Source organism: Rattus norvegicus, chromosome 14 (assembly GCF_021556685.1).
Source record: "Rattus norvegicus strain SHRSP/BbbUtx chromosome 14, alternate assembly SHRSP_T2T, whole genome shotgun sequence".
NCBI lineage: Eukaryota > Metazoa > Chordata > Mammalia > Rodentia > Muridae > Rattus > Rattus norvegicus.
In genome coordinates, this window is record NC_141547.1 from 82,839,890 (window position 1) to 82,865,768 (window position 25,879).

At 55.1% G+C, this 25,879-nt stretch overlaps 2 protein-coding genes across 24 annotated transcripts; one reads left to right on the top strand and one right to left on the bottom strand.

Annotated features, from left to right (window-relative positions):
- The first annotated feature begins 255 nt into the window (after positions 1-255).
- On the top strand, positions 256-2,859 carry Selenom (selenoprotein M). The gene is made up of 5 exons (NM_001115013.2): positions 256-454; positions 1,788-1,823; positions 2,014-2,048; positions 2,361-2,439; positions 2,508-2,859. The coding sequence occupies exons 1-5, from the start codon at positions 326-328 to the stop codon at positions 2,664-2,666; spliced, it is 438 nt and encodes a 145-aa protein (NP_001108485.1). The 5' UTR covers positions 256-325; the 3' UTR covers positions 2,667-2,859.
- A 166-nt stretch (positions 2,860-3,025) lies between these two features.
- Smtn (smoothelin) lies at positions 3,026-25,311 on the bottom strand. Of its 23 annotated transcripts, XM_087582579.1 has the most exons (22): positions 25,159-25,298; positions 23,303-23,417; positions 18,736-18,884; positions 18,162-18,255; positions 17,987-18,065; positions 17,808-17,905; positions 16,647-16,967; positions 16,490-16,562; positions 15,817-15,888; positions 15,205-15,726; positions 14,879-15,051; positions 12,879-12,971; positions 11,781-11,939; positions 11,617-11,692; positions 10,574-10,741; positions 10,417-10,479; positions 10,179-10,260; positions 8,389-8,562; positions 8,072-8,189; positions 7,415-7,566; positions 6,338-6,502; positions 3,026-3,329 (listed from the first exon to the last, which is right to left on the bottom strand). In XM_087582579.1, the coding sequence occupies exons 2-21, from the start codon at positions 23,351-23,353 to the stop codon at positions 6,358-6,360; spliced, it is 2,862 nt and encodes a 953-aa protein (XP_087438705.1). In that variant the 5' UTR covers positions 23,354-23,417; positions 25,159-25,298; the 3' UTR covers positions 3,026-3,329; positions 6,338-6,357.
- Between the last annotated feature and the right edge of the window lie 568 nt (positions 25,312-25,879).

Genomic DNA, 25,879 nt, shown 5'->3' on the forward strand with positions numbered 1-25,879 from the left:
CCTGCGCCCTCTAGTGACGTGAAGTAGCGCTGTCTCATGGCACCCTGTGGGAGCGTTCACACTCAGTGGGCAAATGCACTATGGAAATTGTAAGGACTGGGGACATGAAGTCTAGAGGATCAGAGAGTAGCTGGAACAGGGCTGGGGGCTAGTGGGAAGCACCCACACGATCTGGGTAGGATGGGAGTTGAGCTGTTTCTAGCTTTGGAGGCGTGGTTTATGGCTGGGCGGAGCCTTTGGCTTGGGCGGGGCCAGCTTGCGGGCTAGACGTGGCGCAGCGGCCGAGTTTGGGTGCAGCCTGCGGAACGTCTCCTGCCAGGCACAGATGAACATCCTACTGTCGCCGCCGCCGCTGCTGCTGCTTCTCGCAGCCCTTGTGGCTCCAGCCACCTCCATCACCACCTACCGACCGGATTGGAACCGTCTTCGAGGCCTGGCCAGGGGGCGGGTGGAGGTGAGTGTGCCTTTTCTCAACCTTGGTTTGACAGTTCCACAACCCTGCTGCCCCTCATCACTAGTAATACAGTCCACTCTGGCCTCAGGGATACCAGAATTCCTGGGTCCCCCTCTTTCCCTTCTGCATGGCCCGGGAAGCTTCCCTTTTATTTGCCAATAGCAGGATGCCCAGCATCTACTGTGGAAGCAAGAATCCTCATCCTTGCGGCCTGGCACTCTGAACCCTTGCTCTCCTCCAGGCTTGGCCCAACCGTGGGTCTCTGGACACCAGTCCCCTCTTTCCCCAGCTATAGGTTTTCTTTTTTTTTCTTTTTCTTTTTCTTTTTTTTTTTTGGTTCTTTTTTTTCGGAGCTGGGGACCGAACCCAGGGCCTTGCGCTTCCTAGGCAAGCGCTCTACCACTGAGCTAAATCCCCAACCCCTAAAACTGCCCCTTAGAACCCAACTTATCTCTTCACTCTGGATACCCCCCCCCCGTTATTCCTACCCCCACCCCAACTTAGTGGCAGGCATTCCAGAATCTCTCTTCTGGGGGGAAGAAAAGACCTTCTAAGCTCCTCCCCTCACTGTACTATTCTGGAACTGGAAGAGAGGGTAGGGAAATGAGACACCAACACACCACAGCCGCCTTAGACCACCGCCCCCAACATCCTGCCGGCCAAGCATTTCCGCTAGCGTCTTCCCAAGTGATTCATATGCTTACAGACTCTTCGTGGGCCTTAGTTGGTTTGTTTTCTGTTTATTTTTATTTTATGTTTTAACAAAAGGGAATATAAGGGAGGCCTGGGATAGGGAGGTCTGGACTTCCTGTTGGGAGTACGAAGGGTCCATCCATCCTCCCAAGTTAGGGAAGAGAAGCCAGATGGTTTATGAAGCTGGACCACAGGTGGCTGGCAGGGCTAGCTCTGCATGGGGTGGGGTGGGGACCAGATGGCAGGTGCCTATAACAGGGCCCTTAGGGTAGCTCTGAACTGTTTCCTTGTAGTCTGATTCTCCCATGAGTTTTCAAGGGCCAAAGGCCATGGTTAGAAGTCTACTGACAACAGGGAGAATGCTGTAACACGTGTCTCCTGGGCATTGGTCAGCCATCGGTAACATGCAAGCAGGGACCCATGGCTAGTTCCTTTCCCTCATCCTTTTCCTCTGGCTCTAGGCCCGCGCTTCCAACCTGTGCAGAGGTCTCCTTGCCTACGGGGCCTTTAGTTCTACTCCTTGATATTGCTCTTTCCTCTCACTGCCTGACCCAATTCAGTGTTAGGGACGGCATCGCCTCGGCTGTATAGCTGGCGTGTGAGGGACTCCTGATTTACTATCCCACTTCTCTCTCTCCAGACCTGTGGAGGATGACAGTTGAATCGCTTAAAGGAGGTGAGTTTGAAGGAAGGGGGTCCCTCTGAGGGAGTAAGGAGCCCTGGTCACTGACTGGGGGCCAGGTGGGAATCCCTGTACGGTGAGGCAAGAGACAGGAACCTGACTTGGTATATAACCTCAGTGGGCCTCCCTGTCCATGTCTAGAGAGTCTGAGGCCCTGTTCTCTAATGCTGTGGTTCCTCCCCAGGTGAAGGCCTTTGTCACTCAGGACATTCAACTGTAGTATCCTTTTCCTGTTCTGGGGGGAGGGGGATGAGGAAGGCACCTGGGAGAAGCCTCCGTTCTTCAGAGAGAAAATGATGTTCGTCTGCCAAAGAGGCTGATGTCAACTGCCCAGAGTGTTCTGAGGAAGTTCAAAACTAAGCAGGAAAGAAAGCTTACTGGTGGAGAGAAGGGCCCTTTATTCTTTGAATCTCACAGTGAGTGAGGACTGGGTCCCCACCTAGGCTTAAAGTAAGTGATCCGCTAAGGTGTCCCAGGAGCCACCACTCTCTGCTTCTGCTCCCCCTCCCACCTCCTTAACATCTCCTGCAGCCACAACCTGGTGATGAAGCACCTCCCTGGGGCAGACCCCGAACTCGTGTTGTTAAGCCGAAATTACCAGGAACTAGAGGTGAGGCATTGGCGGGAGGGGCTCCAGAGCTTTGGCTAAATGCTGATCCTGCCCTTTCTCCATCTCAGCGAATCCCACTCAGCCAAATGACCCGGGACGAGATAAACGCGCTGGTACAGGAGCTCGGCTTCTACCGTAAGTCGGCGCCCGAAGCGAAGGTGCCCCCCGAGTACCTGTGGGCGCCCGCTAAGCCCCCCGAGGACGCTTCGGACCGCGCCGACTTGTAGCCCTGAGCCACGTTGGAGCTGGGACCCCCTGCCAGCGCCCCGGAGACAGAATGAAGCGCTCAGCATCCCGGGAGCATAAACTCTCTTGCTGAGGGCCGACGCCGGTCTCCAAAGCAATGGAAATGGGTGTGGGGGAAGATTCCTCCCAATCCTTCCTTTCCCTTCCCCAGCTCCACTAAATCTTCTTCCTCAAGCTGAGACTCTTCTTATTGCTGCGAGTAGATGGTGTGAGGGATCAAATAGGAGTTCCTGAATATCCCCGGGCGACTCCTCCCACTGCCTGGCTGCGGGAGTGGGGGGAACACTTGGGGACAGTTCACAATCCTACGCCATCCCAAGACAGCAGAGAGAAATCAGGATCGTTGAAAACCAATAATTTATCAAAACGCTGCGTGTGTACAAGGGGGAGAGGTGTTTCGACAGACGGGGCAGCAGTGGGCAGGCGCACTGGGAGGGGCCGGTGCTGGGGGCGTGGGGACAGCAGCCTGCAGCGCAGGCGGTGTGAGCAGTGGCTAGACATTCTTGCCGCGCAGGCGCAGCTCATGGCGCCGCAGGTGGTTGTACAGCGATTGCACGTAGGTGAAGACGCACTTAGGGTCTGGCTTTTTGCCCATGATCATCATGTCCTCCACCTCCACCAAGGGTACACAGTCCACCAGCATCCTGCAGGGGAGCGGGGCACAAGAGTTGTTGTCAGCGCCAGCCTGCTTCTTACTGTGTCCCTCTACCCCGAGATCTTTGTCACAGTCTGCTTGTCTTTTCATAATCTCCAGATTATGAAATCTCATCCATCAGAAAGGCTTTCCAGGAAGGGAAACCCGCAATCAAACCCAGGGACCATCCTGCCCATAGGCTACGCAGGTAGAATTTTGAGGGGTTGGGGAGTGAGCCATGCCCTACCCTGGGCATGTCTAGACCCCAACATTCTCTGGAGGGCCCACCTCATGCTCAGGCACTGGTGTATCCCAGTTGGTAGAGTCTTAGCTAGGCCATTATACCCCCGGGGGGGCTTCCCCTTTGGCTAGTGTTATTCTACCCCCAGGATTCCCCAGTGACCCACTTGTTCCAAGGGAGGCCAGTGGTATTCCCAGAGTGGTTTTTTAACCCCTATCATCTGCATTGGGTGGACGTTGGGAGGCAGATGAAGACCCTAGTCATTTCAGCTGGGTCGTCTACACCCCACACTGAGCTCACGGTGCAGTCACCCTTCTGATTCTCCTTCAGAGTGCTACACTTTATTCAGGGAACCAACCCAGCCGTTTGTTTAACGCCAGGTCGAACCTGGTATGAGATACAGGCTGTCAACCCTGGGTGTTGACAACTGCCTGGAGCGCCCCCTTCCCTACTGTAGGAACCTCTCCCCCTTACAGCTTTAAGATGGGGGACAAACTCAGCCTATTGTCTTCCTGTCCCAAACTAAGATATCTTCTGTTTTGCCTCCTGTTCACACTACTAAAAGCTTATTTCAGTAGGGATGACAAAAAGCAGAATTGCTGCTGTTCCCAGGACATGAGACAGATAACCTAAGACCCCCTTCTGGTACCTGCATAATCATACCCGGGATGGTGGTAGGACTGGGATCTACTCCCAGCTCACCTGAGACTATTTTTGCATTTTGTGGTATTGGAGATTAAACCCAGGGCCTCAGGCTTGAGACAGAAGCTCTCTCCCGCTGGGTTACCACCTTTTTGGGGGTTAGAGTCTCAATAAATTGCTGGGGCTAGTCTTGAAAACATTCTCTAGTCCAGGCAAGCCTTAAATTGGTGAACCTCCAATCTCAGCCTCTGGTGTAGCTGGGAATCACAGCCCAGCTCCTCATCGGGTCTTTTACAAAGGTGTCAGGAAGGAGAAAAATCCCTCAGTCTCAGTTCTAACTGATCACTCGTGGATGCTTGATGGAGACTCTTCTGTGACCCTACTACACCCCCCGCCCCACCCCCATCAGACATTCTACAATTCACTTGAGACCTTAGAAGTACTCACAATAAGTGACAGGTACCTGGCACTAGTAATGATGGGCTATGTGCCTTTCGGGTCATCCTCACCCCACATTTGGGTTTGTTTATCCAGCTGTACCATGGTGAAGAGGCAGGCTCTCTCTCTCTGGAGCATCTTCCAACTGCAGTTATCTTTGCAGGGATCCCAGCCTCCCTCTCCCAAGTCTGGAGCTCCCTCCTGCCCCTGGTTGCCTTCCCTGGAGACCTTATAAAGCCATTGTTTATACTGGGGTACATGGTTCAGGCTACCAAGTGACAAGCCAAACACCAGGCAACTAAAGCAACAGCACGTAGCTGAGTCACACTTTCCTGCTGGGCCAGAGCTACACTGAGCAAAGCCCTTCTTTTTCGAGTGACCTGCCGAGCAGGGGCTGAGACCATATATGACCTAGAGACGGCACCAAGCCTGTTTTTCACACCCGAGCTTCAGTGTGTGCACACACGTGTTCCTTCCCCCAGGGGCCCTGACCCAGGAGAGCACCTTGTGCAACCCTGTTGACTCCATCCCTGAGTCACATTTCTCCCAGCAATTCCTTTGCTCCCTTTGGACCTCTACTTTACTTCGGGACTGGTTCTGCCTGTGCTCACCGGTGCTTGTAAGACTCTGCCTTCTTGGGGTTGGGGATTTAGCTCAGTGGTAGAGTGCTTGCCTAGAAAGCGCAAGGCCCTGGGTTCGGTTCTCAGCTCCGAAAAAAAAAAAAAAAGACTCTGCCTTCTTCTGTGGTCCCATCCCCACCTCCCACCTACGACCTCTGTCTAACAGAATCGGTGGGAATGTAGTGGTGGAGCTAGAGAAAGAACCGCTAAACGGAGACCCTGACCTCACTCTGTGACCTGAAAACCAGTTCGGATCGGAATTCTTTTCTGTGGCCCTGAGGTGATTTGACCAGAGAAAAAAGCCATATGGCTTGGGGGAATCCAGCCAAAACCATCTCCCTGTTGAATTGGTCCTGTTCCCAAGTTCCCCGCTTTGGAGAAAGACACCACCAGTTCCCCATATGGCACATTCCGAGTTTGAGTGGCGTCTTGGCCCTCTCTCTCTTCAAGCCAGATCAGGGAGCCTGTCTTTCTTGTTTGCTTGTTTTTAAGACAGGGCCTTGCTATTTTGCCCAGGCTGATCTTGAACTGTGATCCTCTAGGCTCCTGAATGCTGAGGTTGGCAACCCGCACCATCCTGACCCTTCCTCTACTTCTGATGCGATTCCATCTTGAACATCCCAAGTTTCTCCGAGGGATTGTTCTGGAATGCTAGTCTGAGCACATCTCTCAGATAACCTTTGGCTCCTGGGTCCTCACAGGAACGCTCAGACTCAAACTGTGGTCCCTTCCTTCAACCTCCCTTCCAGGCTAAGCTGTAATCTCTCTTGTCCCTGGCCTTGCTGGGCCTGTCCCTGTGCCTGCCGCTCCTCTTCCTCCCTCAGTCTGAACTGTTCAGACCCCGGTTTAGTTGTCTCCTTTTAAAGCTTGCCATCCGGGGCCGAGCCTGGGGCCTCCTGGGCTCCCTGTCAGTCTTCCTCCCTGTTATCATACCTTAGCGTCACCAAGGGTCTTGCCTGTCTCCTCTGGCTTTTCTAAGTTTCTCCTGCTTTTCACACTTTCCCCTTAATCCCTCTTAGTGCACTGATGAGCAGATTCCGGTGAAATGAGACAGGTGGGAGAGGCGACATTTCTCACCGTGGGGCCCCAAGCAGGGGTTAGGACTTTTTGGTTTTTACCAGCCCCTTCTGGACCAGACAGCGGTAGAACTCCTGGATGTACGTGTACACGCACTTCCAGTCAGGCTCTCGAAGCCGCACCATGTCCTCTGTATCCAGGAGCTGCGGGCAGTCCGCATGGGTCCTGGGGAGGGTAGGGGGCCAGGAAGGGGCAGGGGGCGGGGCCCGGTGCAGGAAGGAGGGAAGAGAGGCCAAGAGAGAAGGGAGGACAGAGACACACACACATACACATACAGAGACATGAGTTCAGTTATGTTCTCAGTGCCGCAGTCTGCCAGCCCCCCGCATGCCCCCTCCCAATGGTGGACGTGCCGCTCACTACCCGTCACTAATGGTGCGCGGTGCAGACAAGGGTGGGGGGGGCCAAACCAGTCACAGGTGCAGAGAACTCTTGGGGCAAGCGGGAACACGGGGAGGGGGGCATTGGCATTGGTGCCGAGGTTGGAGAGGAGGGCTGTGCCCCAGGGAGAAGGGGGTGAGGGAGGCGTGAGAGAAGTGGGGGAGGGGGAGGGGAAGGAGAAAAAAATCCTAGAGGGAACCAGAAAGGGAAGGGAAGGATAAGAAAGAGATGGAGGAGGGTGCTTGGGTGCAGTGTGCAGAAGGGGCAACGATTCCAAAGTGGAGGGCTTTCGATGTCCTATATAGGCCTATATAGGTCACTCGGGCATGGTGCCTGGGCCAGGAGCCTCCTTTTGGAATCTCCAGCCGGGATCCCGTGGGAGCAGGAAGCTCTGGTAATGGTGGGAGGACAGCAGGACAGAGAAATGGAGAGAGGAGGAACAGGGGCAGATGGAGGAGGGAGAAGTTATGGACAGGGCCACCTGATGGGTTTTAGCCTGGGCTGGTGGGCGGGCCTGACGCTCCTTCCTTCCGGTGGGCACCTGGCACACTCAGCAACAGGTGGGTGGAGGAGGATGGAAACTCTCTGGGGATGGGGGTCTTGTCTGCAGACCCACTGTACAACTGGCCACTTCCATGGGGGGGTCTCAGGGCTGCCGATCCCAGCGGACACCAGGAGAACGGGGCTCATACTTACTCAGCAGATGAGAAGGCCATTTCAAAGTTCTGGCGCCGGTTTTGTGGGCTAAGCTGTCCATAGTCAAAAGCCTCAGGGAAGAAATTGTGCACCAGGGCACAGAAAGCCATCCCATCACTCCAGCTGGAGGAGAAGTTCTGGATGTCCACGTGCTTTGGGAGGCAGAGGCACCGGCACCGGTCAGAACGCTGGGGGTAACTTTCCCATGGTTGCTACCTACCCCTCCCCCACATTTTGGCATCCCAGTCCTAGAGCAATTGGACCCAGCGAGATCTTGTTTGTCCAAGACCATACAGTAGGTGAGCAGTTAAAACCTAAGCTTCTTCCAATTGAGTTCATTAACCCCCTAGGTGGTGATTTTTTTTAGGGGGAGGGGCTAGTGAGATCCCAGTGCCACTCAACTGAGGTTATGGTCACGTATGTTCCAGTCACTCCTTCCCTCCCAGAAATTTACTGGGTGGAGCACTGAAGGGACCCCAAGAGCAGGATCTGTCTCTGAATCATGCCCACCAAGAGATTCAGAGCAGGACATGTGGTCTCCCTGAGACTTAAGTCTTCCCATCTGAGAATGTTTTTCACGCTCCCTGCCAGAGCTGTGACAGCTGCCAAATAATTCTCAGAAGAGGGTGCCAGGCTGAGGCACTCCACTGGGCTCACCTCGTAGCCACGGGTCTTGGCTCGGCACCAGTCCAGCAACATCTGCTTGATGCTGTTGGCGTTGGGGACTCCGAAGCTGGTAGAACGCTGTACCGCTGTACGGGGTGTGCCAGGACTGCTGTGGGGGTGGCATGGGGAAGGGGGTCACAAGACGCCACTAATGGGCCAGCCTACCCTTTGGACCCCTGGCCTAGTCTACCATGACCTTCAGCCTTTCGGTCACATTGGACCCTCCTTCTCCCATCTCTGGCTGCATCCACTGAACTTTGGGCCCTTTCCCCAACGCCCAGACCATTTCTCTACCCTCTACCACTGACCCCGAAGAGCCTTCCTTCTCTAGTTTCTCAATCATGGCCTTGCGTGCTTGGGACGCTGAGGTCTTGGGCAGACTCTGTGCCTTCATGAGCTCTTTCTTCTTCTCTGCCTGGCGTTTTTCGAGGGCCGCCAGGCTGCCAGAACGTGAGCTGGTTTGGTCCTCTCGGTCGAAGATACTGGAGGGAGACAAGACGGATGTTAGGTTGGAGGAAGAATGGGTCTGCTCTCTTGGCAGCAGACCAGGATCCTTAACTTGGTGGTGGTGGTGTTGGAGACACTGAAACTTGCAGCATGGGGTCCTCCTGGGCTGCTCTGGGGCAGGGTTTCGGAGAGGTCTTATACTGCACCAAACACCACCAGTAACTTCCACTAACACATGAGAAAGAGGTTAGGGGGAATTGAGGGTGTCCTTAACAGAAAGGAGAGGGTGTCCTTGTCACGCCTGTTTTATAGAGGAGTGCATAGAGAAAGGCACAAATACGGGATGTTGGCCAGGTTTAATCCCCAGTTCCAGGCTTTGTGGCACGGGCTGGTAATCCCAGCTCCTGGGGAAGCTGACCCAGACAAATGACAAGTTCGAGAACCACCTGAGCTACAGACTGGATGACTTAGGGAAACTCTGACTTAATAAAAAAAGAAAGGTAGCTCGCAATAAAGATCTTGCCCAGTGAAGCACAAGGCCCTAGGTTGGATCCCTAGGACCGGAACAAAACAAAGCAAAACAAAGGAATAGAATGATCAGCCCCAAATAGTAACAATAGTAGTAGCTCAGGCCTCTGAAGACTTTACTGGACGTCCTTTTATTACTCCTAGTGCTGGGGAAGGAATCCAGAGACTCCTGTGTGTTAACCACATGCTTTGCAACAAGCTACATCCCAGCCCCCCACTCTGCTGTTGAAAAACGAGGGACTTTGACGTGTTGGTGTGCTCCTGTAATCCCAGAACTCTGGAGGTTGAGGCTACAGGATCACAAGTTCAAAACCAGCCTGGGACATACAGTGACACTCTACCATGGACCCACCTCTCCCCACCCTGCAAAAATACAAAAAAGCAAATGCAGGCCTCGAATCCCAGATGCTTACGTAGCTGAGGCAAGTTCAAAGCCTGCTGGACCACAGAGCGAGTTTAATACTAATAAGCTGCAATTTAGGGAGAGACCTCGCCTCAAAGGGAAAAAGTGAAAAGAGGGCCAGGGATGTTTGCTCAGCAGTGCGGTACTAGCCTAGCACACCTCACGTGAGGCCCTAGGTTCTAATACCCAGTGAGTCAAACGAAGCAAAACAAAAGATCCAGCCAAAATGAATAAATTAGTAAGGAAATAAACTTTACAAGGGTGAGAGGAATCCACACTATTTCCTACGACAATGAGGAAACTAAGGTCTCTTTATAGGATTTCAGAGGACACCTGTATGCAGGGCCGGAATTTGCATACAGGTCACCAATTCAGAGCTCCTGGAACTTCCGGGGATTGGCTTCCTGCCTGCTATCCTCTGTGCCATAAGTGCCTCAAGTCAGCAGCATGTTCTGTGACCCAGAAATGGTTTGCAGACATTGGAAGTGCCAGCCAGCAAGGAGTGGCAGGTGGATCTAAGGCTCAGTGTAAGACTCTCAGCAAGTCTGGCCTCCACAAGCATCTTCCACCCCTACCCCGTGGTGTGCCTGAGAGATCACAAAGCAATCAGGACACAACTGATACCTCCTCGACTGCATGTTCATTCTCTCAGTATGTCAGTCTGCCTTTCTGCAGAATGGGTATGCAGTGAGGTCCCCAGAGGTACTGCCCCGTGCTCACCTGCCCATTTTTTTGGATGAGGAAGAGGAAGAGGAAAAGGTCTTGGTTTGGACCGTGGTGCTGCTGCTGCTGCTGCTGCCATCTGTGGGAAAGGGAGTGAGGTGAGGGCCTGGGCTGAATATAAGGAGGAATAGCCATAGCCACAGTGGAGAAATGAAAGTGAAGGATCAGTTGAAGACACAGAGTGTTTAAGGAGATGAGCAGGCAGGCAGGCACAGGAGGGAGCAGGTGGCCTTACTCTCCGAGCGCCTCACGAAACTCGACTCCACTGTGGTGGTGCGCGCAGTCTGCGTGCCGTCATCTAGAAGGACAGGAATGGGACAAAAAAGTGTATGAAAGGCAGAGGGAATCACACTGAGCTCACCCTGAGCCCCAAACCCTGCTCAGCCTCTTACTGGAGTGGACGAGCCGCTCAGTTTTGGTAACTGTGCTGACCGCCGAGCCATCAGCCGCCCTCTGGCTGTGCCTGGTGGTGGTCTCTGTAGTAGCCATATTGCTTCGGCTCTCGCCTGGCCGGGCCCGTGCCTCTCGTAGCCGCCGTTCTCGTTCCTTGTCCCTCTGGTCTGAGCAGGGGGATGCCCCATGCGTGTCCAAAAGGGCAGCCCAGCGCCACACAGCACACATGCACAAACACAAGGGGCACACGGGATGGAGTGGAGGAAGCTCGTTAGAAACACCAAGGACACACGAAGCCACTGCCTCTCTAGGGATGGATGGGGGGGGGGGGGGACGACCACAACTAGGCCCAGAGCTGTGTGTGTGTGTTAAAGGTGACGGACTCTGCAGAGGAAGAGGGGACATAGAACAGCTGCGGTCAAAGGGGCATCCGGATCCAAGACAAGTTTCTATGGCAACAAGAAGCTGAATCCGGAGGGGAGAGAGCTGGGTGAACACTGCAGCTGAGAGGTGGACCGTCAAAGTCCTAGGAAGGAGAGAAGCAACCGGAAGGAGAGAAGCAACCGGAAGGAGCACCTAAACGGGGAGTGGGTGGAGGAATCGGCGATCGGACTCGGCCGAAGGACACTGGAGAAAGAGGCTGGTGAGGAGGGTTAGCTGGGTAGGAGAGTAATTGTTCTCAGAGAACAGCTGTCTCAGAATAAACCTAGACTGTGAGGGACAGAAGGGCTAAGAAGCTGCAGGAAAAAGAAGTAGCCACACCCAGAGACAGAGACTAACGGGGTCTCAGCAGAGCGAGGAGCAACTGGGAGGATTGTGTGGATTCAAGCAAGCCACACCGGTCAGAGGAGAGCAGTTAGGTGCAGGGGGAGAAAGGCTGAGGGGGCTGACACAGGGCAAGGAGGCCAGGGGGCACCTGGCTCGAGGGAAGGGCAGATGAGTGGACAACTACTGAGCTGGAGTGACCACGGGAGGGCTCCAGAATGAGGGTAGCAGCTGAGGAACGGAGCGGCTACATCTAGGAGGGCAACTGGCTCTCTACCTCTCTTTCTTTGTCGGAGCTCACGGAGCGCAGCCCGGATGAGCTTCCGCTCTTCAAAGTTCGTAGCCTGGTCCAGCTGTAGATAAAGCAGTTGTTGCATACCTGGGGCCTGCCGATCCCTCTCCTCAGACAGCCCCCCCGTCTGCCAGCGCTGACTAACATACCATCTTGTCCAGGATTCCTTCGTCCTCAATGGCCATCAGCTCCTCTGCACTCAGGGGGCTCCGCCCCTCTGGGCCTTTGTTCACTTTGTCCAGAGTCTGCTCTGTTCCATTAGCTGCTTCCACTGTGGCAGAGGGGGGCTCTGCTGGATCGGGCTCCATCTACAGAGTGTGGAGAGGGTGTAGGTTTTACGCAGGGATGTGGGTGAAACCTGGGTGGAAGAGGATTAGATCCTGGAGCTGCTGGCATAGCATTAAAAATAACCCCAGCAGCCTGCGGGGCCTGCTGATGTAGGCTAGCCATGTTGGTTTCAGGCCCACTGTAGTGAGCCTTGTATAGAGTCTCCCTCATATCCAGAATCATACGAATACGAATTGGTAGCAGCAGTAACCATGGTTCCCACTCAGTCGAGAACAGTATGTGTATAAGCACTGAGGGTTTTACGGTCTCTGTTAGAGAGGGGAAACTGAGGCTAGGGCAGCTGGATGACTTTCTTCCCACAGGTCCTCAGTGAGTGTGATGTGACCTGCGGGCTAAGTGCGGTGGTTTCAATCCTGAGGTTGAGTTCTTTCTAATGGTTCATTTCTAGTGTCCTCCTAGGCAGCACAGATCCCAGGTCTTGATTGCCAAAGTGCTGGACCAGGTCCCGAGGGCTTCTAATAAGGTGTCTGACTGGAGCTACCCCAAGCTGAGACCCCTAGAAGCTCTCTACAACTTCCCTTCCTTCCTCACCTTGCAGGGACCCATTATCTAAGGAGCATCCAGCACCGACCTAACTCCCCCAGGGGATCTCCTTCCCACCTTCCCCCTTGAAGCCAAGGCCCAGCTCAGCCCTCCCCTCCTAGCAGGGCTTCTGTCTGTCATGAGGGTAAGGAGATCCAAGGTGGCAGCTGTTCTGGAGAGGCTTGGCCTCGTTAAGGTTGCAGGACAACTGCCAGGGCTAGAGCCTGGCACCTTCTTGTCCCAATCTTAGAGGGACCTTACTCTACACTGTACCACTCTGTACAGTGAAGTAAACTGAGGCGGAAGCAGCATCGGTACATTTACAGACACTCAGCAGAGCCGGGTTCAAATCAGTTCCCTCCCACAGGCTGACTTACGAGACTGCTGCTTCGAGAGGGGCCCGCAGAAGAGCTGCGGCGGGTGCTAAAGGCAGGCGGGTGGGCCACGGGGGTCCCAGCATCCTCAGCTGCCTGGAAGAGGGCCTCAGGGTCGGCAGCAGCCAGCAACAGCTCGCTGGGCTCTAGCTCGGACTCCAGGTCCGGCACGAGTGGAACACCCAGCCGTAGGCTCAGCACCTCCACCTGCCTGGTCAGGGCATCCAGCCGCCGGCTCAGGGCTGCTGTCTCGGCCCGAAGCTCTTCAGATGCCTGAGCCACTGGCTCTACAGTGGCTAGGGCTGCATCAGCTGCCTGGGTCACCGCTGACCGGCCTGCTTCAGCCACTGCCTGCAGTTCCTGTAGTGCCTGACTCAACCGTTCCTCAAAGGCTGCAGCCACCTCAGGCCCAGGCCCTGGCGCTCCCGGCATACTGCTAGTCGGGGCTCTGGGGTACAGTGGTGGGACAGTAGCAGGGGCTGCTGTCTATGCTGGCAGTGTCGCAGCTGGTCTGAGGGCGAAGGCAAGGGCAGAGAGCCTGCCCCGCCCCTGCTGGCCTCCCAGCCTGCCACCAGCCAGCTGGAACAACTGCCCAACCTATTCTGGGCTCCTCTGAGGAGGGGATGGAGGGGGATGGGTAGCCTGCTCAAACAGGCGGACAGCCTGTTGCACAGCTCAAGGATTAGTGAGATCAGAGAGCCCCATGGCCCATAGGTGGAAGAATGGGGGGGAGCATGGACTGAGAGGCCGGGTACATCAACTGTGAGACTTCCATTTGCTGGACCCCTGCATATCTCTGCTCTCATGCCCCATTAGTTTAGAAAGCCTTGAACAAGTCAAGACAGTGGAGGAACAGGAAGATGAGACTTTAGGCAGTCTGTTAGCGTGGGGGCTTGTCCCTGAGAGACATGTCCTCTAACCCAGCCAAAGCGCTCAGATCCAACCCCGGACCCTGCACAAGCGCATCATGGACACAACATCTGTTCTCCTCAGATGGGGAGACAGGTCATTTGTCAGTGCCAGAGCCAAGACTTCACTCACCACGAGAGCCCCATCTGTCACCGTCCCTCACGACAGCCACCCCAACCTTCTGGGTCCTGCTCTGTTGCCAGAAGGCTGATCTCGTTCACCTTCTCTTCCTGTTACCCCTCGGAAGGCCCAGGGTTAGCTCCATCTGACCACCTCACCTCAGTCAAAGCCCCATCCAGCCTTTCATACAGCACAGAGGGCATTACCTGGGCAGCCCACCGGGAACCTCTTTCCCAGCTGAGCTCCCAACCGGTTGATCCCGAGCTTGGGAATGAATAATGGAAGGGACACCTCGGATTCAGTTCCTGTGGCACCTGCTAGGCTGATACCTCCTCACATGCCGGGTGCCCCCTGCCTGCCTGTCTTCATCATCGGTTCTACCCCTCCTCCACAGCAAAGATGCTAATCAACAATCTGATGGAGTGGGCTGAGTTCGCATTAGCGTGTGATCTGATCCATACGCCGGGGCTGACGTTCAGGGCTGGGTGGGAACAGGGGTGTACATGGCAGAGGCTGACACAGGAAGAGGGCCAAAGGCCCCTACCACCGCCTGTGAGCTGCAGCCTTCACGTTTGTTCGCTGAGAAGTGAACCGATCAATTTAGGGGCAAGGATCAAAGATTAGCAAGTGGATCCAGGCATGGCTGGCGGCTCACGGCTGTAAATGCCAGCATGCAGGAGGTGGAGGCAGGAGGATGACGGAGTTCAAGGACAGCTCTGGCTATGCACTTAGATCAATGCCAACCCAGGGTACAAGAGACTCGACATAAAACAAAACTGAACAGCAAAAGATCAGCATACGACTTCAGATACGCCTCTGGGTGACTATGGATCAGCCTTAGACACGTCTCTCCGGCCTCAGTTTCTTTGTGTGCACAGTGATGGAGGAGCACAGCAGAGAAAGTGCACCTACACCCTTAAGCACTCCCTGAAGGTGGTGAACGGTGGTGGCTGGTGGATTGTAGAGAGGCTCACCTTAAAGTTGCAGCCTCCTCGGTTACCAGGGGAGGCATGGCTGAAGGTAGTGACATGAGTGACACTGCCCAGTCGGGTCACAGTCCCAGGGCTGCTGACGTGGGTGATGGTGTTCTTGCCCCCACTGCTGGTGCTGAGAAGGGTAGGGGGTGCCCGCAGTCCCAGAGTCAGTTCTGGAGGGAGAGGGTTGCTGATGAGGCCAGGTGGAGTGTGGGCAGTGCCAGTCAAGGTGAGCCACACCCTGGACACTGGCAGCACCATCTGCCTTGCATGCAGAACTGGGAATTGGGGGGTGCAAGCACTCCACCCAGGCAGGAGAAGCCTACCTGCTCTCTGGTTGCCTGTAGGCAGCACCACCCGGCCTGTGGAGGCCTGACCACGGCCATCCTTGATCTCAATGGTAAATGTAGTCTTCATACTGCCCCCTGGCTCCCCAGTGCCGACGGCCACGGGTGGTGGGGTACTGGGCTCTTCTGAGCAGGGCCTGGGCCCCCCTGCTCTGTTTTCAAGGGACCTGGGAGCCAAGCTCCGCCCCCCAGGGCCCTCCTCTTGAGGGCAACTCTGAAGCTGGGCCAGGGAATGAGCAAGTTCTCTTTGCTTCTTGTGGGAGGAAGTGTCACTGGGACTTGGAGAGGAGGAGTTGCTGGAGGAGGAGGAGGAGGAGGCAAGGGTGGTGCTCATGAGGGAAGGGCCCGGGAGCCTTGTGGGGGTCGGTGAAGCGAGGGCTGTTCGGGGTGGGCCATCCTGGAGCCTGGCAACCACAGGAGAGTCAGATGTGAACTTGCGCAATCGGTCTCTCACAGAGCCAGCTCGACGGAACTGGGATGATCCTGCAAGAGGGGTTGGCTCTGGAGGAGACACAAAAGCCGTCAGTGCCTGGGTGGGATAGAGACTGCCCAGACTCTAGGGATGGTAAAAAAAAAAAAAACGGATGGTACCTTGATTTTGGGTTGGCTGTCGGGGACTGAGCACAGACAGGGAGCGTTGGCAGGGTTTCGGTTCAGCCAGGTCTGGTAGGAGGTTGGTGAGCATGGGGCAGCCATAACGGGGAATGGGGGGGGGGTGAAGAGAAAGGAAAGTGGATGGTGGGGTGCTGTTCATATCACAGACCTCTCCTTACCACACCCACTGAGGCCTGCCTACTCATCGGCAATTCTCCTACCGGCACCTCCTCTCTCTCCTGCACTGACCCCAGGGTGATGTGGGCACTCTTAGGAGCCAGAAGTGAGCTAGGGCCAGAGAAAGGTATCCAGATTCTCCCTACTGATGGGACTAAGGGACACCCTCCACCCCCCTTCTGCTGCCAGCACTGCCCATAGATCCTGCTGGGAGATGGGTATACTCCCTTATTGGGGAGAAGAATGTGCCTGAGGTCTGTTGCCTTTCAAGGCTGTAAGAAGGCCTCTGGCCATGGGTGGCAGGAGTGGGCCTGGCCAGGGGAGGAACACCTCAGGGGCTGTGGTGGGCAGTGTCAGGGACTGCCTAGACCTGAGAAGGCTAGAGAAGCATCAGAACCCATTCTATAGGCAGGGAAAGGAGAGGGGGACAGGGAGAGCTGGGACAGGACAGGAGAAAGCAGAAGCCCGTAGTAACCTGTACAGGGATCCTCACCTGCTCTCTTAGTGTTAGAGGAGCCTCTGGTGGAGTCCACGGTATCAGAGGGCTCTGTGGAGCCAAGCAGGGGCTGCCAAGGGAAACACCACATTGGAAAGGGCTCTCGGACCAAGGAACTCACCTGCCTGGCATCCCCATCTCTCACCCAACTCACCTTGCTGATGACCCGCCCCTGAGAGCTTGGGGGTGCCGGCGACATGGGAGGCTCAGGGCTGGGAGCTTCTGAAGGGTGAGGAAGTGGTTCAGAGCTGACTGGAGCCTCAGCAGCAGGACACTGGGCCCCAGCAGGCTCCAGCAGAGGCTCTGGAGAGGCCGTGGTGGGCGAACTGTCAGGGGAGGCAGGTGAGCTGGGCGTGCCCCCAGGCGGGGCCCTCAGCAGGAGTGTCACTGTGGTCACATCCTGGCTGGTGTCCTCTGGTGTCGGAGTTGGCTCTCGTACTTCTGTCTGCTGTCCCTGTTTCTCTTCCTCTGGCACCTGCAGGGGACACACAGGAGGCAACCAAGGTTTCTCTGAGTGCCACCCCCACCCACGGAGGACCCAGCTGACAGAGCAGGCCATGCAAAGCAGAGGGGCTGGGCATGGCTTCCTGCGGGCACACCTGCATAAAGAAGGCTGGCCAGTGACAAAGGTGGTTTGACAAGGACCAGAGCCAAAGGCCAGCGGTTGGTGATAACAGGAAACTTGCTGGGGACTCCCATTCCTAAAGGACCCTCTCATTCAGAGCTCTAGCCTCAGTCTAGCTAATCAGAGTTGTGCAGGACTAGGCAGCTAGCGTCCTCTGCTGGCCATTAGTGGAAACGGTGTGTCTTGAATTCTTACACTATCTGAAGAACAGAGAGGACAGGCATGCCCTGGAGAGCCAAGGTAAGGATGCTGACTGGAGGGTAAGGGGCAGCATGGGATGGGTTTAAGCAGGGGCAGTGCGAGGACTAGACTTGCATTTCTAGGAGATCCTTCTGGCTGCTGAGCACAGGCTGGGTGGTAGTGGTAGGGGTGGAAGGTAGAGGTGAAGGTAAGAGAGGCGCCAGTGTATCATCCGTGAGAGTAGTGTTGGGGAAGGAACAGCAAGTAACTTGGAGCTGTGTAGACAGGCTAGCTTTGAGAGAAAAATCTGAGTTCAAGGTCTGGAGTGGAAGGCATACAGCTGGAGTTGCCTGAGTGCGTAAGAAACGAGCTCTGGGGTTTCCTCGAACACTGGCCAGGGGCCAGCTCCCAGTCAAATGACAGCATAGCAAAGGCTCACAGGTACTATGCCCTGAACTACTGTTGTCAGGAGGCACTGGGTCGTCCTCCCTTCACGCCCGCACTCCTTACCTTACCAGGGTCCAATGTGTGTGCTGCCTGCCTCCTGCTGTCTTCTCGGGACCCACTACTGGGAAGTCTACTGCATAGTCTCCCAGCCAAGGTGGCAGCTGGAAGGGCAGGGACAAGTGTCAGGAAGTGACATGAGATGTGAGGTGCAGGGCAAGGGTGAGTCTACAGAGGGCACCTACCCTCGATCTCCTGAGCTCGCACACGGCGGATGGCGGCTCGGATCAACTTGCGTTCCTCGTATTCACCAGCACTCCGAAGCTATGGATGACAGGCAGGCCACAGGGGGTTGCACTCTGGAATCCAGGTAGGTCTTCATTTACCCTTCACCTATCCCTTGCCTGCCCTGGGCCTTACCAGTGTGGTCAACTCCTCTACATCGTTCATGGACTCCAGTCTCCCTGCCAACCGTGCGAGGGCGGCCTGCTGCTCGGCTTCTCGCTGTTGAGAGCTGCAGGGACAACGTGAGTGTGACCACCATTGCATAATGGGGTCTGGAGGATGTAGACTCAAGGAATGGGTCAGGGTCAGAGGCCAGAACACTGGCAGAGAGACATGGAGCTATCTATGTAGAACCTCTGAGCAAACATCAATATCAATATATCAACATCAATATATATCAATATCTATCCATCCATCCATCCATCTGTCCATCCCTGGATCCATTCATCCAACCATCCATCCATCCATCCATCCACCCATCCACCCACCCACCCACCCATCCATACACTCACCCACCCACACATTCCTGGACACAGGCGCCAATGCCTAATGTTACCCACACTGCACATCCACAGCTGGTACTTGTTCCCTATCCACAAATCTCCCTGTGCATTGCGATGCTCACGGGTAACAGGCACATCTGCCTCCACATGAGCTGATCTTTGGGGCACATTTGTACCTGAAAACCCAGCCCACCCCTGCCACTCACTGTAGCCAGTTCTCCTTGTTGTCTTGCCGCTCAGCACGGAAACGTTTGGATGCCAGAGCCCCCTCTTCTCGTTCTAGCTCCTGCCGCTGCAGCTCCCGGATGGCTGAGCGGATCCGCCGCCGTTCTGCCAGATCTGCTGTGACCTCCAGCTGCAATGTAGGTGGGAGAGAGGGGTGGGCATTCTGTCAGGGGCAAAGGACTGGCACCAACTGCCCACAGTTCTGCCTGGGACACAATGGATGGCTTGTCTCCACTCTCTCTACCCTAAGCCTTCCATGTGCCTGCCTCCCACTCAGGATTTTTTAGGGGAGACCTAGCTCATGACATCAAAGATCCCAAGAGGCCCACTGTGCACTGTGGTGCCGGGAACACCTTTTGTGAGAGTGCAGGTGGCAACCACCGTCCCAAGCCAGGTGCCGAGCGGCTGGTCACCCCTTTGTGGGACTTGACATCTGCTCTCCTGAGTCTTTCGTTAACCTTTTAGACCAGGGAGTCACAGCAGGAAAAGGGTGGTCACCCTTCTGAACTACCAACAGGGATGCAAAGAAAAGAAGTCCCCTGGTGATCTATCTAGTCCCAGAGTAGCAGAGACCTGCAGAGAAAGATGTCAGATAGGAAACTGAGGCAGAAGCGGGCGCTGTGGAGTCGTAGCTCCCTGTTTGGCAGGGTTACCTTTCCCCCCTTTACTGACTTTAGTCCTAACCAACATGGAAGATCTGGTGTGGGACGGGCTGGTCCCCTAGAGAGATAAAGATAAGGCAGCAAGCAAGAGGGTCTACCTAGATACCCCAGAGATGTCCACAGAGTACAGCAGCTCCCTTCAGCTTCCGAGGAAATCGGGGCCCTGATAGAAACCAGTTCGGCAAAGTGCACTTTCTATGGGCCACCCAGGCCATCCTGCTGCCTTCTCCACTCCTTGTGGCAAAGCGATCTTAAGGGATCTTAAGGGAGAGGGCTGGCTCAGGGTTGGCCAGTGTGGGTCTGATAGACAAACGGGAGTGAGTAAGGGCAGGGTATCCTGACTAATTCTCCTTTCCAATCTTCTTCCTAGTTGATTTTCCTCAGTTGGGGAGCTGGGAGGTATAGGGCGTGCAGAGAAAAATAGGTCTCAGAAGGGAGTGTGAGCTGGCCCAATTTAGCCACTAACCAGCTTGTATTAATCTGAAGAGAGCAGGCAAAGCCTTAGGGACAGCCCTCCCAGATCCACATTCCTGAGGAGCTATGGCAGGCCAGCTCTCTGAAGCCCAGGCCAGATTCCCCCACCAGGTCCCAGTCTACAGTCAGGGCATAATCTCCCGTCATTGCTTCTGAATTGACCAGATGAGACACTGACCCTTGGGACAGAGCAAAAGATGGGAAGGAAACAGTGACCCAGGGGTGGTCTCTTCTCCTTTCTAGTCAGTCAGTAGAAGAAAAGGAAAAGACAGAACACTGACGTATTTATTAGGACCCAAACTGTCAGTGACCCCTCCCCCCCAAATCCCTATTTGCCATTTTTGTTTGTTTGGTTTTTGAGACAGGGTTTCTCTGTGTAGCCCTGGCTGTCCTAGAACTAGCTCTGTAGCTCAGGCTGGCCCGAAACTCAGAGATCCTCCTGCCTCTGCCTCCTGGGTACTTGGAGTAAAGGGTGCACCTGTCCTCCCTTTAAGATTTAATTTTATTTATGTGTTTGCATGTGTCTGTATGAGCGGATGGGTGCTTGTGGAGGCCAGAAGAAGGCATCAGATCCCCTGGAACTAGGGTCACAACTGGTTGTGAGCCACCTGACGTAGGTGTTGAGAACCAAATTTGGGTCTAATGCTCTTAATTAACTGTTGGGCCAATGCAGATCCCTTATCTGCTCTTGATATTTCATCTGATGAGAGGGAATTGGGAATCTTCTTCACGGTTAATAACTTGAGAGTTTAGACCTAGGTCTCTGACTGCAAGGCTTCCCTGAAACAAGACCTGCTCTAGAAATGTCAAAATCTAAGGAGACTTATTATAGCCAAGAGGTTGAAGCTCACTTCCACAGAACATTTGGAGATTGGTGACTTTAGGGGACAGCTGGTCCAGACAGGTCCAGAGATACCATGACTTTGTCTCATGGGTCCTCATTTCCAACCCCCAGAAAAAAGTACAAGATAGGAATGTGGTCATTTCTACAACCCCTGGGTACTTCAGTGTCTCCACTTGGGAATTGGGATCCTCCTACTGAATCCCCTAAGTGGAAGGGTCTGGCTGGGCCTCACTCTGCGGGCCACTCCCTGGCATCCTTCCTTTTGGGACTGTGAGCAAAGCTCTGACAAGTGTCCCTGCTGTGTCCTGTGTTCCCCACCCTCTTGAACACCAAAGGTCAGGCCACAGTGTTTCTGTGTCTAAAGTTCCTCACCCTCTCAGTTGCCCCCACCGTGTGTAGAGGGACTGCGGGAGGGAGGGAAGGAAATACAAAGAACTATTGTCTGTCAAGGGGAAGGGGATGGTTTCCGAAACTGCCTAGTGAAATTCTCCTGGGAGGAAAGAGGGTGCTTCCTCCTACTGTGGGAGGATGGAGGGGGAGGGGACCGGGGCTCCGGTGCTTTCTACACTCGCTGCTGGAGGCATCTGGTCTACTCAGCGTTCCTAGCTTCTTCGGGCTCTCCTCCACCTGCACAAGAAGCAATTCTCCAGCAGGTCCTCCCTTAATCCCAGGCCCGAGCTGTCTGCTGTGTAAATAGCAATTGGGGAAATGCCTCGCCAGGGGGCGCTAAAGGCCCATAGGCTGCGGCCATCAGTGCGGAGCTCGCCCAAGCCCCACCCACCCAGTCTCCAGCCGGGCGCCGCAGCTAGGAGCCAGGCAGGAAGACCCCAGCCACCGCCGGCTTTAACCTCACATCTGCAAAGGAAGGGAGGTTCACAACGCCTAAGCTGCTTCCCTAGGTCACCAGACCAGGCAGGCGTGCAGACACGTGGCAGGGGGCACAGGCAGTATGCTTGTCCTTGGGTGCCCCTGTCCCGCGCAGCCCACCACCACCCCGTCCTCAGGAATGTGCGGGAGCGGGGCCGGAAGCAACTGCGGCTCCCCTAGTCAGCTGGGCACAGCTTCCCATATAAGGCCGGGCCCCGCGGGGAGGAGCCGGGTCTGGGACGCCCCCGTTCCTGCCACGAAGCCGGAGGGTGGGACCCTCACAGCTCTGGGCACAGCAATGGCGCGCACCGGGCGATGAAGCTCGGGGCTGGGGTGGGTCTGGGGCCGCGGAGCCAAGACAGGGTTGGGTCTCCCTTGTCCTTTGCTCCCAGGCCTGGGGCTGGGAGGAAGTGCGTCCGGCAACTACTACGTCTGTTTCTCCTCTTAACAATGCGTTTCCCAGCTTCCACGCCTTGCATGAATGGTGTCTGATGGTTGGGAGAATACCCCGGTAGTGCATGGACACCCAGCGTGGCTTTCCCTCTGGAAAACATTAAGACTGACTTCTTGAGGGACGATGAAGGTGACTGGTGGGCATCTTTGGAGACCCAACCCCATCTCCTGACTGCAGAGAGCCTTTGGCTGTGGTGAACTCAGAAGGGGGTTAAAGCTCTTGCCTCAGGACACACAGGCCAACTGCGTAGGGGAGGTCAAGGCAATTAGGCCAAGTGGCTCAAGCCTCTGCCTCTAGGGGAAAGGATTGGCAATGGTGTGGGACACTTGTAGAGCAAGTAAAGTCTATATATTTTTGCCCTTGTCAGAGATCAGGGGATGGATGGTGGGGCGTGGCCCCTCTCCCCATGGCCTACTGCATGGCCTTGCTGGTGGACTTGTATTACTGCTCTGCTGTGTTGTCCCACTGCCACTGTGTACTTGGGAGTAGGAAGACGCTGGTAAACAAGAGTGGAGTGGACCAATCCAGTCTCTATCCCAAAGTCAGGTCCATACCCCTATCTAACACTAGCAACCTATATTTTGTATTAACCGCCCCTCCCCCTTTCTTTTACAAGAAGTCAATGCTTAAAGTAGAAAACAACAGACCAGACATCACAGAACTCATATGGGCCCTCAGCCCATCTCTCTCCCGGTTCTTCCAGCCGTTCTCATGACTCTGGGTATCCTGAGACTCCCCTCTGAGGTCTGGACCCTGAGGAAGCTTTTAGCCCAGAGCACTTGGGTATGCGACTTCCCTGCACGGTGTGCTGGTGCTTGCCAGCATCCGTGAATATTCTGTAAGGTGGTGTGCTCAGCACCCAGCTGCTGCTCTCTGGTTTATTACTCATTGCTGCCCATTATCATTGGGCAGCCTGCCAGGAGTGGGCAGTGCCCAGGCTGCTGGGGAGAGGTAGATCCAGCCTTCCCACACCTGTAGCAGCCCCATGGGTGAGTCCCCAGCAGTTACTGTTTAAACAGGAGGTGACAGTTGGGGGTGGGCAGGGACCAGGTCTCAGCACCAGACACGGACAGGAACATACCACGGGGGCCTCTGGAGCAGCCAAATGGAACCAACCTGGCACTGTTCCCTGAGCCTCTCCTCCAAACCCATCCCCCTTCTTAGGTACTGACAAGTACATGAGAAGTGGCCTACATCCCTGGGTTGGCTCTTGCCCCACCCCATGGTACAGTAATCGGGCTACTTACCAGTTTTCGGAGGGCTCCTTCATCCAGCCCAGCCAAGGCCTCATCTGCCATCTTGCTGGCTCCTAGTTCTTTAAGTGTGTCAGCTCCCACCAAGGTCCCGGTGGCACTCAGAATTCTGCAAGAGGCAGACATGAGTCAGGTTGCTGGAAACTGTAGAGATCCCCCTAGGTTTGTGCCTCTGTTTCCCTCTCTAGCCCATGAGAATTTCTTTCCTATCCTACTCTGACATGTGGCTCCTGGGTGGGAACTGTCCTCTGCCCTAGGGTGTTTTGCTGAAAAAACTCACCAAACCAAGAATAGGTGTTCCTGTCCCAACCTTACCAGCTTGGCTGCCAGTCTACCCTGTGGTCTAAGTCGGCATCCTGACTAAGCCCCAAACAAGGAGGGCCTGGATCTGGATGGAGAATTCAGCCAGGCCCACCACGCTGAGCCTACCACCAGGGGGTGCTCGCTGGTCTCTAGTCTCCTGTCATTCTCATCTCTGGGGGCCCGCGCAGCCTGCCCCTCCACCTGTACCTCCACCCACCCTCTCTCCACAAGCTGGGTGTCTGGCTGTGGGCTGAGCCTTATCCAAGTCTTGCTCCTACTGTCATGCCCACAGGTATAGGGGCTAAATGCATCTGTCAGTTCTTGGAGCCAGCTTTCTGTACATGTCCATTTTCACGCCTTTCCTTCCTGTGACGTCAGCAGGCCTGGGCTTGTAGAACCAGGTGTCTGGCCCTCCCTGTCCGTTCACACACTTAGGATTCACTCACAGTTCAATTCCCAACTGCAAGGGCCTTGGGAAGCTGACCCGCCTAACCTCTGGACTTCAGACAAACCGAAAGGATGGGAGATGGCCAAAGATTCATCACCCTAGGGGGTCAGAAAAACTCAGACTCAAAGGGCACACAAATCTTCGTTACTTCTGCCTTCTGAAGTCCCTTTCCAAAATGCCACCAAGACTCCAAGCTGTCTGCTTCTTGTCCAATCACTGACCATCAAAATGGATCCCTAAATCTGGTACCAGTCTCTAGCCCAAGTCTCTCCTTCCTGTAGTCCCCAGTGCCTCTGGAATTTGTGAATCCAGGGTCTAGCACACCTGGATGTTTAGTTAAATGATGGTGACTGAATGGCCTCTGGACTCCCCCCACCTTCATTGATTCATCCCGAAATCATCCATTCTCTCTCTCTCTCTCTCTCTCTCTCTCTCTCTCTCTCTCTCACACACACACACACACACACACACACACACACACAGTCACTTGGTGTGAGTCACCCCATCCGGTGAATGGGTCTGGGGGAGTTCTGATGCACACTAAATGGAGTTTGAAGAACCCTTTCTGTTCAGGTCACTGCTAGGGTCTTTGCCTCTTCATCTAGCTACTCTACCTGGGGTAACTCCCCCTCCTCAGTGCCATTTAATGGTCACCGTCTTAAGTATTGTGGACATGTTATGCTTCCTCATGCTGGGAAATGGTGTTGTTAATTCCGAACCTAGGTGATACCCAGGACTGTGTGCTCAGAAGTTCCTGCCACTGCTTGCTACCCATTCTCATGGCTTCATGCTACACAGTTTGCAGTCCTGGAGATTGTTAAGGCCCCGCGGGAGCGGGGTCAGGATCTGGAAAAGTTTCCTCAAGGTATCAGCTCCCTATAGATTAGTGTCTCTGGGGATCCTGGAGCCTCTTGGAGGTCCATAGGTGCCTTCTCCCAAGGTCTCAGAACTTCAACCATGTGTCTTTGGAGTTCCCGTGATTTAGCTGGGGCTCCTGGACTTGGGAGTTTCAGAATTCCTGTCTAGACATCCAGGTTTCACACCCCCTCCCCCGGACTCATCCGGACTCTTAGGGTTGTCCGGAGATCCTCATACTCACCTCTCAATCCGGCCCGCCGTTCCGGCGCGATTTCGTGTTAGTTTGCTCGGGACCGGGCAGATGCAGTAGAGACCGGCAGACGGGCGGAAGGCACCGCAGCCCGGGAGCCCCGGCCGGTTCAGCAACGTCTCCTGGACTCTGCTTCAGACGCCTGTCCCGCGGCGCCAGCCAGCTGGCTGGCCCCGCCCTGCCAAACTGTCCCAGCCAATTCTCTGTTGAGTCACGCCCCTGCTCCGGTCCTATTGGGAAAATTCAATTTTAGGCCCCGCCCCTACAAGACTCTGCCCCTCACTGTCCAGGGGTGTTGGGTATTGTAGTTTTGGGTGCTGCTGTTGCGAGGTCTTAGACATCCTCGGGTGGGCTTCGGCAGGATTCAGGCTCTAAGCTAAAGTCCGGGATGTGCCGCAAGCCTGCCAAATAAGTATCTTGGGATCCTGTAAGCCCTGAGCAGTCCGGACAGGCCCTCCCTGCCCTCCTCTTTGTTCTGGAGACCACATCCTTTCTCCGGACTCCACCCACTAGGGGCCTTAGTACACAAACGGCTCGGCCAACGCTCAGAAAGCGCTTTCGGGACACCTGGTCTGTGCCACCTCAGGTTAAGGACTGGGTGACCAGCAGCATCTTGACCCTTATTGAGTCGCCCAGGACCATCTGAGATGGAGCAAGATCAATCGTATCGTACGTCTTCCCTTGCTCGTACATGTAGCATGCTCTCCCGAAC